Source organism: Rattus rattus, chromosome X (genome assembly GCF_011064425.1).
Source record: "Rattus rattus isolate New Zealand chromosome X, Rrattus_CSIRO_v1, whole genome shotgun sequence".
Lineage (NCBI taxonomy): Eukaryota > Metazoa > Chordata > Mammalia > Rodentia > Muridae > Rattus > Rattus rattus.
Genome location: NC_046172.1, coordinates 38,047,641 through 38,061,547, shown reverse-complemented (window position 1 = coordinate 38,061,547; position 13,907 = coordinate 38,047,641). Strand labels below are relative to the sequence as shown.

The following is a 13,907-nucleotide window of genomic DNA, read 5'->3' as shown; positions in this document are numbered from 1 at the left end:
TACCAACTATTACTTGATGAATTTGCTTTGGTGTCAAAACTTTGCTGCAGTCATGTTTTTCTTGGTGAGTAGTTGGCTTCGATTTAAGCCCTCTGCTGATCTGTTTTTCCAAAATTAATCATTCAATATTAGTAAGAGACATTTGTAGAATTATCATAATGTGAAAAGAAAATGGAAAGCATTGCACATGCCTTTCTCTGCAGAGATTCTGACTCTCTGGATGCTATTTTCTTGGTGCTCAACAATCTTTTAGCTTTGACAGAAGTTTTTGAAGAAGAAGGTATTTCTTCTATTTCTGATTGAGATAGTGATGGTGACCTTAGACCAGATGATGGCTGCATGCCAATATCTACTTCGTTAACTAGTAACTTGCGTTCCCTATTTAAAAAAATAATAAAGATGATATATTATTTATTACTAATTACATATTATATATTATTATAATTATCATTATTAACAATAATAGCATCATAACAATAATAATAATGAGTAATTGAGGAAGTTCTTCAGAAAATATAGTAATAAGTGCAAATATCCTCCAGGGGAACACTATTATAGCCTTATCTATATCTATTTACCTGAATTGGTATACTAATCTGCAGGTTTGCTACCACTGTGTGGCCTCAACTCTTCTTAAATGCCTCACAGAGGAAGTTATATACAAACTTTTATCTCTGTTACATTCAAAAGGGAAAACACAGTCACTGAGTGTTTTAGAGCAAAGTAAAATGTATCTGTGGTTCAAGATGAAAACAATAATTGATGTCATTTATGTTCAAAAGAATCTTGCCATCGGAGTAAGTACACACGTAATCTGAAATATATCAACTCTTCCCCTAATGTTTGTACTCTGATTCTAACATCTTATACACCATTGTCTTGGAAATATACTTTTAGTGAACTACTTGTAGAAGAATCCTTGCCTCGAGATCTGCCACTAGGGAAAAAAAAAAAAAACTACCTGAGATAACTCCAAATAAAAAGTTAGCAAAAGATATGCAAATTATTCATATGAAGAGATTTATCCAGAATATACACATAACAACAACAAAAAAACCTCAACAACAGCCCTTCAATAAACAAATTAAGCTCTATATAAATTCAATGAATGCATACTTTGAAAAAAAGGGCCACAAAATTTACTTTATAATTCTCAGTGTCTTCAGCCACCAGAAAAACAAGAATCAAAATGTCACTGAGATTATTAAAATGGGTATTATTAAAATGACAAAACAATGTTAAAAAGATGTGAAGAAATGCAAATCCAAAAACATTGGGGGTTACATACAGCGACCATGGAAAATGATATGGGAAAACTTAAAGCTCCAAAAAAAGTAATGACAAGAAAATTAAAAATCCATTTCCTTGATTTGACTCAAATACATTTCATATGTATCCTCAAATGTCCAAATATAATTCATAAATATCTTTAAATATTACATTGATCAAAAGTTATAAAACTGTTTATGATGACAATAACAAATACCCTGATTTGATGATTATATTCAATTATTATACTGTACTGCCCAAATTTATGAGACTTGAGGCCCCAGGCAGTGGGGAGGTCTGGTAAGGTGGAGTAATAGGGACAACCTATGAAAGACAGGGGAGAAAAATCTAATGAATGATTGTCACAGTGTGAACAGGTTGGGGGGAGATAATGCCTGGACTAGACTATAAGAAAGGATTAGTGAATACCAATAAAATTTAAAAAAAACAAATCTGGTTTTTAGGCACAATGTTTGAAGAACTAACTTTACCTCAGTGCTTCTTTGTGTAGGCGTACAGTTCTTAAATTGTTAATATAGTTTGTGTAGTAATCTCGATGTGCTTTTCTTTCCAGTTTTTCCAAATCAGTGTATTCATAATCAGGATCTGTATAATCATACCTTGGCATCTTTGTGAAAATTGTTCTATAAGATAAACAAGGTGTCCTGTTAAAATCCACACATTAACCTTTTCAATCAAGATTTAGCAAATACCTAATAGTCATTTTAAATGTCAAGTCAGAGGCATTAAATAGTGCATTAGGACCAACTGCATATTATGTAAAGTATGAAGACAGCACTACATGTAGATCTAGAGTGAGGGTAATATATAACTATGTGTACACACACACAAACACGCACACAATACACACACTCTCTATCTATCTATCGATCTATCTATCTATCTATCTATTATGGGAAAAACAGACCCTTATGTTCCAGAGAACAAAAAAGGTTTCTGACTATTAGAGGATTTCAGGGAGTGGATTAGATTAGAAAAATAGAAAAAGAAAAACACTGATTTTTTTCGCCAAACATACTATTATTAGATTACATATTATCTAGGTACCTTCCCTCTCCCAAAAATAAGAATCATGGAAAAAGCCCTGTGGCTCTATAAGACTGAGAGCTACTAAGAAATTTTGCTGTGGTGTAGGCTAACAATCTTTTACATTTCATTGCAAAATAGATCACATGAAGTTCAAAAAGAAGAAAGACAAAAGTGTAGATCTTTCAGTACTTCTTAGAACAGGGAACAAAATATTCACAGGAAGAGATACAGAGACAAATTGTGGAGCAGAGACTGAAGGAAAGGCAATTCAGAGATTGCCACACATGGGAATACATTCCATATACAGTCAACAAAACAAGGTACTATTACGGATGCCAATAGGTGCATGCTGACAGGAGACTGATATAGCTGAGCCTGCCAAATACAAAGGCAGATGCTCACAATCAACCACTGAACTGAGAACATAGTTCCCAATAAGAGAGTTAGTGAAAAGATTAAGGTAGCTGAGAGGGTTTGTAACCTCAAACAAAGAACAAAAATATCAACCAACCAAATCTCCCAGAGCTCCCAGAGTGTAAACTACCAACCTAAGAGAACACATGGAGCAACCCATGGCTCCAGCTGCATACGTAAAGCAGACAAAGCAGAGGACAGGCTTTATCGGGCATCAATGGAAAAAGAGGCCTTTAGTCCTGTCAAGGTTCAGTGCCCCAGTGTAGGAGAATGCCATGGCAGAGAAGCAGGAGGAAGGAGGTGGCACCCAATTCCCATGGGGTGGGGAGCTGGACACTCAGAGGAACAGATAATCCTGAGAGCCCAGAGGAGACCACAACTTCCACTCACAATTCCTTGCCCAAGAGGAACCTGCCTAGTGTCCTCTGGATGCAGGAATATAGGAGCAGTCAGCAGCAGGAACCTTCTGGATTCTGCCTGCACCCAGAACTAAACTGAACCTGTCCCACAGCTCCCTGCACACAAATCCTGTTGGGGAGAGAGCTGGATCCTCAGAAGTTTGGACAATCCTCAGACCTAAGAGGAGCAAACTGCTTTTGTCCATATTAAAGACCCAAGAGGAACTGGCCCTGTGCCCTCTATGACCTCTATGCACTGGGACCGGGGAACAGTCAGGGGCAGGACACTTCAGGTTTCTGCCTGCACTGAGAGCAGAAAGCCAGTAAACAGGAGCTCTGACACACTTGAGAGCAGAGGTAAGACCAACTCTTCAGCTCCAAGCGACCCACCTGGAGGCTTCAGGACACACAAACCTAGGAGCAGCTTCTCTGTTCCCAGATCTAGCTGAAAGAAAACAAGTCTACAGGAGCAATGACACACAGGCCTACAGGAGGGACAAACCACTCTCAGAGACAGCAAAAGAAGCTAACACCAGAGACAACATGAGGGCCAGAGGCAAGTGTAGGAAACTATGCAACAGAAACCAAGGCTACTTGGCATCATCAGAGCTCAGTTCTACCACAAAAACAAAATTGCATATCCCAAAAAGATCAGAAAGGCAAGATTTGTATTTAAAATCACATCTCATGATGATGATAGAGGACTTTAAGAAAGACATAAATAACTCCCTTAAAGAAATATAGGAAAACACAGGTAAACAAGTAGAAGACCTTAAACAGGAAACACAAAAATCCCATAAAGAATCCCTTAAAGAATTACAGGAAAACACAACCAAACAGGTGAAGGAATTGAACAAAACCATCCATGGAAATAGAAAGAATACAGAAAGGACAAAGGAAGACAACCCTGGCGGTAGAAAACATGATCAGGAGTCACAGATATAAACATCAACAAGAGAATACAAGAGATACAAGAGAGAATCTGAGGGCAGAAAATACCATAGAAAACATGAACACAAACATCAAAGATAATGTAAATTGCAAAAAGCTCCTCCTAACCCAAAACTTCCAGGAAATCCAGGACACAATGAGAAGAGCAAACCTAAGGATATAGGTACAGAAGAGAGTGAAGACACCCAAATTAAAAGGGCCAGTAAGTATCTTCAATAAAATTATAGAAGAAAACTGCCCTAACCTAAAGAAAGACATGCCCATAAATATACAAGAAGCCTATAGAACACCAAATAGATTAAATCACAAAAGAAATCCCTCCTATCACATAATAGTCAAAACACCAAATGAAAAAAACAAAGAATATTAAAAGCAGTAAGGGAAAAAGATCAAATAACATATAAAGGAAGACCTATCAGAATTACACCAGACTTCTCACCAGAGGCTGTGAAAGCCAGACGATCCTGGGCAGGTGTCATTACAGACCCTAAGAGAACACAAATGCAGGGCCAGGCTACTAGATCCAGCAAAATTCTCAATTCACATAGATGGAGAAACCAAGATATTATGACAAAACCAAATTTACACAATATCTTTCTGCAAATCCAGCCCTACAAAGGATAAGAGATGTAAAAAAAAACACAAGGAAGGAAGCTATACCCTATAAAAAGAAAGAAACTAATCTCCTTGCAATGAAACCAAAGCAAGAGAGACACACAAACATAATTTCATCTCTAACAACAAAAATAACAGGAAACAACAATCACTATTCCTTACTATCTCTTAGCATCTATGGACTCAATTCCCCAATAAAAAAACATAGACTAACAGACAGGATAAGTAAAGAGGACCCAGTATTTTGCTCCATGAAGTAAACACACTTCAGAGACAAAGACAGACACTGCCTCAGAGTAAAATGTTAGAAAACAATTTTGCAAGCAAAAGGTCTGAAGAAACAAGTAGGGGAAGCCATTATAATATGAAATAAAATTGACTTTCAACCAAAAGGAATCAAAAAATAAAAGAAAGGACACCTCATATTCATTAATGGAAAAATCCACCTAGATGAACTCTCAGTCCTAAATATCTATGTTCCAAATGCAAGGGCAACTATATTCATAAAAGAAGCCTTACTAAAATTCAAAGCACACATTGTACCTCACACAATAATAATAGAAGATATCAACATTCCACCCTCAACAACGGACAGATCATAGAAACAGAAAATAAACACAGACATAGTGAAATTAACAGAAGTTATCAACCAAATAGATTTAACAGATGTCTACAGAACATTTCATCCTAAAAGAAAAGAATATACCTCCTTTTCAGAACCTCATGGTACCTTCTCCAAAATTGACTATATATTAGTCACAAAAAAGGCCTCAACAGATACAAGGAGAATGAAATAATCCCATGCATCCTATCAGATCACCACAGACTAAGCTGGTCTTCAATAACAACAAAAACAACAGAAAGCCCACATATACATGGAAGTTGAACAATGCTCTACTCAATGATAACTTGGAGAAGGAAGAAAGAAAGAAATTAAAGACTTTTTTTTTTTTAGAATTTAATGAAAATGAAGGTACAACATACCCAAACTTATGAGACACAATGAAAGCCATGCGAAGAGGAAAACTCGTAACACTGAGTGCCTCCAAAAAGAAACAGGAGAGAACATACACCAGCAGCTTGACAGGACACCTAAAAGCTCTAGAACAAAAAGAAACAAATACACCCAAGAGGAGTAGAAGACAGGAAATAATCAAACTCAGGGCTGAAATCAACCAAGTAGAAACAAAAAGAACTATACAAAGAATCAACAAATCCAGGAGCTGGTTATTTGAGAAAATCAACAAGATATGTCTGGTTAGCCAGACTAACCAGGGGGCACAGAGAATGTATCCAAATCAGAAATGAAAAGGGAGACAACAGAATCTGAGGAAATTCAAAAAATCATCAGATCCTACTACAAAAGCCTATACTCAACAAAACTGAAAAATCATGAGGAGATGGACAATTTTCTAGACAAATACCAGGTATCAAAGTTAAATCAGGGGTAGACAAACCACCTCAACAATCCCATAACTTCTAAAGAAATAGAAGCAGTTACTAAATTCTCCCAACCAAAAAGAGCCCAGGACTAGATAGGTTTAGTGCAGAATTCTATCAGACCTTCATAGAAGACCTCACACCAATACTGTCCAAACTATTCCACAAAATAGAAACAGATGGATCACTACCCAATTTCTTCTATGAAGCCAAAATTATGCTTATATCTAAACCACACAAAGACCCAACAAAGAAAGAGAACTTCAAACCGATTTCCCTTATGAATATCTATGCAAAAATACACAATAAGATTCTCACAAACTGAATCCAAGAATGCATCAAAACGATCATCCATCATGATCAAGTAGGTTTCATCCCAGGAATGTAGGGATGGTTCAATATACCGAAATCCAACAACATACTCCCCTATATAAATAAACTCAAAGAAAAAGAAAACCACCAGATCATTTAATTAGAGAAATGACATCTCTGAGAAACCATTTGACAAAATTCAACACCCCTTCATGATAAAAGTTCTGCAAAGATGAGGAATTCAAGGCCCATACCTAAATATAGTAAAAGCAATAGACAGCAAACCAGTAGCCAACATCAAACTAAATGGAGAAAAACTTGAAGCAATCACACTAAAATCAGGAACTAGAAAGGTTGCCCATTCTCTCCCTACTTATTCAATACAGTACTTGAAGTCCTGGCCAGAGCAATCAGACAACAAAAGGAGGTCAAAGGGATACAAATTGGAAAGGAAGAAGTCAAATATCACTATTTGCAGATGATATGAGAGTATACTTAAGTGACCCCAAAAGTTCCACCAGAGAACTACTAAATCTGATAAAAATTTCAGCAGAGTGGCTGGGTATAAAATTAACTCAAACAAATCAGTAGCCTTATAAAGCTTAAGGCCAAGTGGATCAAGGACCTCCACATAAAACCAGATATACACAGATTAATAGAAGAAAAAGTGGGGAAGATTCTCAATAACATGGTTATTGGGGAAAATTTCCTGAACAAAACACAAATAGCTTATGCTCTAAGATCAAGAATCAAAAAGTAGGACGTCATAAAACTGCAAAGTTTCTGTAAGGCAAAGGAAACTGTCATTAGGACAAAATGTCAACCAAAAGATTGGGAAAAGATCTTTACCAAAGCTACATTCCATAGAGCGCTAATATCCAAAATATACAAAGATCTCAAGAAGTTAAGAACTAGAAAATATCATCCTGAGACAGGTAACCCAATCACAAATACCACACATTATATGCACTAATTGATAAGTAGACATTAGACCCAAAGCTTGAATTACCCAAGATACGATCCACAGACCACATGAAGCTCAAGAAGGATGAACAAATTGTGGATGCTTCACTCCTTCTTAAATGCGGGAACAAAAATAATCATAAGAGGGGAAATGGAGCAAAGTTAGGAGCAGAGACTGAAGGATGGCCATTCAGGGCCTGCTCCATCTGGGGAGCTAGCATAAACATACAGCAACCACAAACCTATACCATATTGCTGAACCAAGAAGTACATGCTGACAGGAGCCTGATATAGGTGTCTCCTGAGATGCTCAGCCAGAACATGTCAAATACAGAAGTGAATGCTAGCAGCAAACCACTGAACTGAGAATGGGGTTCCAGTTGGACGAATTAAAGGATTTAAGGAGCTGAGGGGCTTGCAACCCCATAAGAACAACAATACCAACCAACCAGAGCTCCCAGGAACTAAACTACTACCCAAAAACTACGTATGGACAGCCCCATGGCTCCAGCTGCATATGTAGCAGAGGATGGCCTTGTTGGGCACCAATGGGAGAGGAAGCCCTTGGTCCTGCCATGGATGAACCCCTCAGTGAAGGGGAATTTCAGGAGGTTGGGAAGGGGTGTAGTTGGGGAGGGTGAAGAACTTCATAGAATGGGGGAGGGTGAAGACCTTCATAGAACGGGGGAGGGGATCAGATAGAGGTTTATGGCCAGGAAATCAGGAAAGGGAATAACATTTGTAAATAAAAAATGTCCATTAAAAAAAAAAGAGATAGGAGGTGGGGGGATGGAACAGGGCGGTTTCAGGAGTGGACTGCAAAGGGTGATAATATTTGAAATGTCGATTAAGAAAATATTCAATAAGTGAAAAAAAAGAAGTTCTTATGCCCTATCAATATGGGGAAGAAAGGACCATAGAACCCCATAGAACCCCAAACTAGGAACACTGTCATTACTTACCCCTCTCCTCACCCAAACATGGAAGTGGTCTTTGGAAATGGTAGTGAAAGGATGAATGAAAGGAAGACTCAATAATACAGCTTCTGTGATATTAGTTATCCATGATGAAGTCACACTTTGCAAGATGTAGATACTTGGGTATCATGTACACTTATTTTTAAGTAACCCCTCAACTGTTTGCTGAAAATCAGCCCAATAAACTCACTGACTAGTTCACAAATTTGAATTTGAAGGAATTACTTTATTCTATTTTTGGTGCCCTATCTGGAATAAATTCATATTTGTTCAAGTCTCTACAGGAAAAGCTAACCCAGCATACACTTGCATTCCTAAAATGTTACTAGTAGTATGTCCTCACTGATAAGTGACTATAAGCCAAAAATGAACTCTGAATACCCACAATATAACTCACAGACCATATGAAACCTAATAAGAAAGAAGATCACATTGAAGTCTGGATACTACAGTACTACTCAGTATGGGAAAGAGAATAATCTCTGAGAAGTAGAGGGAGAGAGTGATACAGAAGGGAAAAAGGAGGGGGAGGGGGAAAGGGGGCCAGTTCAGATTTGGGAGGAGATGGTGGAGATGTGTAAAATGTCAGGGATTTGAAAGTAGGTGTGTAGTGGGGTGGTGGTGGGGAAAGCTACTAGAAATTCCAGGTGCCAGGGACCCAAGATGTTCTCAGGACCCAACAGCGAGGACTTCAACAGAAATACTCAACAAAGAGGAGATAGAACATGTAGAGACCATATCCTTTGGAAAGGCATGGCCCCCAGTTGAGGGATGAGGCCACCCCCCACCTCAAACATATTAATCCAGAATTCCTCCTGTCAAAAGGAAATGCAGGGACAAACGGTTGGAGCAGAAACTAAAGGAATGACCATCCAGAGACTGCCCTACCAAGGGATCCATCACACCTGCTGACACCAAACCCAGACACTATTGCTGATGCCAAGATGTGCTTACTGACAGAAGCCGGGTATAGCTGTCTCCTGAGAGACTCTGCCAGAGTTGGACCAATACATATGTGAATGGACACAGTCAAACATTGGGCTGAGCATGAGGATCCCAATGGAGAAGTTAGGGCAAGGAATGTAGTAGCTGAAGTGGTTTGCAACCTCATAGGAAGAACAACAATATCAATCAACCAGGCCCAATAAAGCTTCCAGGGACTAAACTACCAACCAAAGAGTACATAGCAGGTACCCATGGCTCCAGCTCAATATATAAGCCTTATCTGGCATCAATGGGAGGAGAGCCCTTTGGTCCTATGGAGGTGTGATGATACAGGATAGGGGAATGCTAGACCTCTGGGGCAAGAGCAAGAGAGGGGTTGGGGATGGGGGTTCACAGGGAAGGAAGCACCCTCATAAAGGCAAGAGGGGAAACTGGGAAGGGAGATAATATTTGAAATGTAAATAAATAAAATAACCAATAAAACATTAGTAATAGAGGGGATACTGCTATGAATAAATTCCTCTACTTCATTTTCTTAAATACCTGAGAGTAAAATAGCAATTGTAATTATTAACAAAAAGAATGAATATATCAGAGTAAAATTTCTTTAATGTTTTTCATCATGTAATTTACAGCAAATCTAGTAATGTGAAAATCTTTCCATTGTGAGAAATATAGCTAATAAATGAATATGAACTGATAAGTTTATGTTTTAACTGATAATTTTTATGATCTAACTGATAGAGACTAAGAAACAAATTGTTAAAATTAAATTAAAACACTGTATGAAAAGAGTCAGAAATGTTTGTAGATCGCCATCTGCTCAGGAGAGGAGATCTTATGAGCTAGAAGAAAACACACAATTACTTTTTTATAATATATAATTATTTTAAAAGTCAGAATGATTTTTATAATTGTTTTTATCTTTATAATTGTTTTTATGGTACTAATCAAATGGAAACAAAGAAAGATGTAAGTAGAATTTAGAAAAGTAAAATATTAAGGAAGTCAGTAAATGTCAGAATTTTTTTTTTTTAGATACTGAAAATGTGGGCTGAAGAATCAAATGGTAAAGCAGGAAATTTAACAAAAAATTAAATGATCTTAATGCCCACTGCATCCCCAACCCAAGGTAGTCAGGTAGAAAAAAAGAGTACAGAGCTATTATTAAGTTTAGGTAGTCTACTATTAACATACAAAGTGGCAGAAAAAATTATCTTTTGCTCTTGAATATATTAAAATCATTCTGGGATGAAGGCCAGAAAATCATGTATGTATTGGCCACTTTTATCTTATTAGTGGTAACTTAGCAATTTCTTTGAGGTTATGATGGACTTAAATTGAAGTTTAAAAATTCTTTACAAACACAACTCTAAAAGTTTATGTCAAATAGAAATATACATATGAGGTGACAAAACATATAACTGTTAATTGGTTTCACACAATTTAAATTGTTTTATACAGATGAATCAAACTCACAATCATGTGGAATAAATATAATTATTCTAGAGTATAATTTCAATAGTGATTATTTCAATCATTTATCTACTGGTGTTCATAATACAGTTTAGAAAATATTTTGCAACCCCGTAAGAACAACAATATCAACCAACCAGGGTTCCCCAGGACTAAACCACCAACCAAAGAGTACACATGGAGGGACCCTTGGCTCCATTTATATATGTAGCAGAGAGTGGCCTTGTTGGGAATCAATGGGAGGAGAAGTCCTTGGTCCTGGCAAGGCTCAATGCCCCAGTGTAGGGAAATGTCAGCGTGGAAAGGGAGAACACCCTCATAGAAGTAGAGGGAAGGGGGAAAGGGAGAGGGGATTTATGAACAGGAAACCAGGGAAGGGGATACCATTTGAAATGTAAAATAAAATCCAAAAAATAAAATTAAAAAAAATTTAATTATAAAAGTATATAAAAAATATTTTGCTTGCCATTCATTTTGTCACAATTATACAGTAGAGAGTATAAAAGGTTAGAAAAGAGTCAAGTGCTGTAGCATTCAACAACCACTGTACTCCTCAAATTGGCAGAAGAACAAAAATTTCTTTCCTTTTTAACACTAGGATCTTGCAGATCTCTGTATATCATCCTGGATATTGTATCTTTCAAATAGTAATTTATTAAAATTGCAATACCTGAAATGCTCATGGTGGTCTCCACATCTGATACTTGCAGCTCTATCATTAGGAAAAGCAATCAGTGCATTCTTCATTGACTCATCATTTGAACAATGATTATGAAGGTTCGTTGCTGTTGACCGGAGCATTGCAGCAACAGGTAGAAGATCTTCCTTTTTCTCTGAATCTTTGGCCACAAAGTGTTTTGTGGGATTACTGACCAAGGGTGATATACCTTTAATAATATTGAAAATTATGCCAGCATTTAGTACTTTGTATTGTATATTTCAAAAATTAACCACAAATATTTGATACACTAGATAACTCATGTGGTGATTCGAACAAACCTCATAGCTCATAGATATGAATGTGTGGGCATTAGGCAGTGACTCTTCTTGACAAGGATTAGGAAGTATAGCCTTGTTGGAGTAGGTGTGGCCTTGTTGGATGAAGTGTGTCTCTGGGGGTTAGAGTTTGGGTTTTCAAATGCTTAAGTCAGGTACAGTGACTTTCTTCCTGATACGTGATAATCCACATGTAGAACTCTCAGATTCTTCTCCACCACATGTCTGCCTGCCTGTAGCCATGCTCTCCACTATGAAAATAATGGACTAAACCACTGAATCTATAAACAAGCCCCAATTAAATGCTTTCTTTTATATGAGTTGCTATGGTCATGGTATCTCTTAACAGCATGGTATCTCTTGAACACTGACCAAGACAATTGATTTTAATGAATGCAAAATTTTCAAGTACTCCATGAAAATACAAATTTCTTACAATACATGGACCTATATAAACCAATTTAGCAAAAATAAAATTTAAATAATAATAAAATATGTGTATAATAAAAAGCATACTAATTTGAACATTTAAATTGACTTATATGAAAGTGAAAGGTTTTCTTGGTTTTTTTTTAATTTTAAAGACATCTATGTATCATCAAGTTCATATGGTTCAATTAATAAAATATCAAGCATAATGAAACAAAATTGTACCACCCAGAAAATATGTATATAATTAAAACTAGTTTACATTAGTTTCCAGAAAAAATACAGAACAAATAAAGCATAGCAACCATTAAAATATTTGAGAATCTGCAACAGGCCTTCTACCTGACTTTGATAGCTTCTCTAAAAAGGGGGAAAGCACTGTTTTGACTATGTTTGATACACACAATCTTATACTGAAAAATGAAAATCAAATCATAGCTGTGTAAGACTAATGGAGTAACATACCAGGATTAATTTTCACCCCAACTTTCTTAGTGTAAGCTTTGCAAGTACTGTTGAATTCTAAATGTATATAATGAAAAGGTTTCATTGACAAAGACTGTAAATTATCATCTGCCACTGGTCCAATGATCTCGATCACTTGCTTTACTCTAAATACTCCAATTTGATGTGGAACGAATGAGCATATCACATTCTAAAGAAAAAGAAAATTTAATCAATATTCTATTATAAGAAAAATTAAAAACAAACATTAAAATGCATGTTATTTGAAAGTCAAAGCAACACATTTTCACCATGGGGACTTATAAACAATTTTAGGAAACTTATAAGCCATATGATACTCATTATTGGAAATTTAAGAAAACTGAGAACATAATACCACAGTATTTCAGGAATACTCCAAATACTACAGTATTTCAGGAAGTCTCCAAATCCAATTTTTCAGAAAAATGAATGACAAAATTTACAAAAATCAACTTGTCTAGTTGTATAGAAATTATCTAAGGCTTACAAAAAAATCAGTATATCAGGAATGTTGATGAAAGTCTGAACATCCTCATGCCATTTTTCTTGATAAAGTCTTATTTTCCTTAACTCAGTTTTGTGGTCAGCAATTATGGTAGCTGTGACAATTAGTACAACAGATAAAAACACAAAGGTATGAGTTGAAAAACATGAGAACTCACTTCTACAGGTTATATACTACAGGTTCTACATGTCACCTGTCTCTGAGAAAAAGAGAGGTGGGGAAGAGAGAGAGAAAGGAGAGATGAGAAGAGAAATGAGAGAGGAGAGAGGAAAGATGAGAGAAGAGACAGAAAGACATACAGAGAGAGGATTGATTAGCACAATAATTTGAGTCCTTTTTTATTTAATGTTTAAAGAAGTTACTAGAAAATAAACAGTCAAATTATTAAGATATCCATACAGTATTTTCAAAGCTCTGATTGAAAAGGGGTAAAAATTTAAAGAGGTATAAAAAGAAAAAAGAAAAAGAAAACAAAACAGAGACATTCTTAAGAAAGAATTACTGGAAGTTACCTGGTGAGAAGCAACTGGCAACAAGTTCTGTTAAAGCAGAGTGCTATAACTTCAATTCTAGGTATCTGTTTCTGTAAATGTGATTAACTGCAGACAGGGATTTCCATTATAAAGATAGAACATCTATCCTCTATTGATTAAACCAATTGATGATGTAATGGTTTAAAAT

General features: G+C 36.3%; 1 protein-coding gene across 1 annotated transcript in view; it reads right to left on the bottom strand.

Annotated features, from left to right (window-relative positions):
- Positions 1-13,907, bottom strand: part of LOC116887837 (cilia- and flagella-associated protein 47-like) — a 75,323-nt gene that overhangs the window by 35,501 nt on the left and 25,915 nt on the right. Inside the window, 5 exon segments of the mRNA XM_032889348.1 lie at positions 4-100; positions 192-378; positions 1,761-1,913; positions 11,481-11,697; positions 12,701-12,890. Coding sequence (XP_032745239.1) covers positions 4-100; positions 192-378; positions 1,761-1,913; positions 11,481-11,697; positions 12,701-12,890 — 844 coding nt within the window.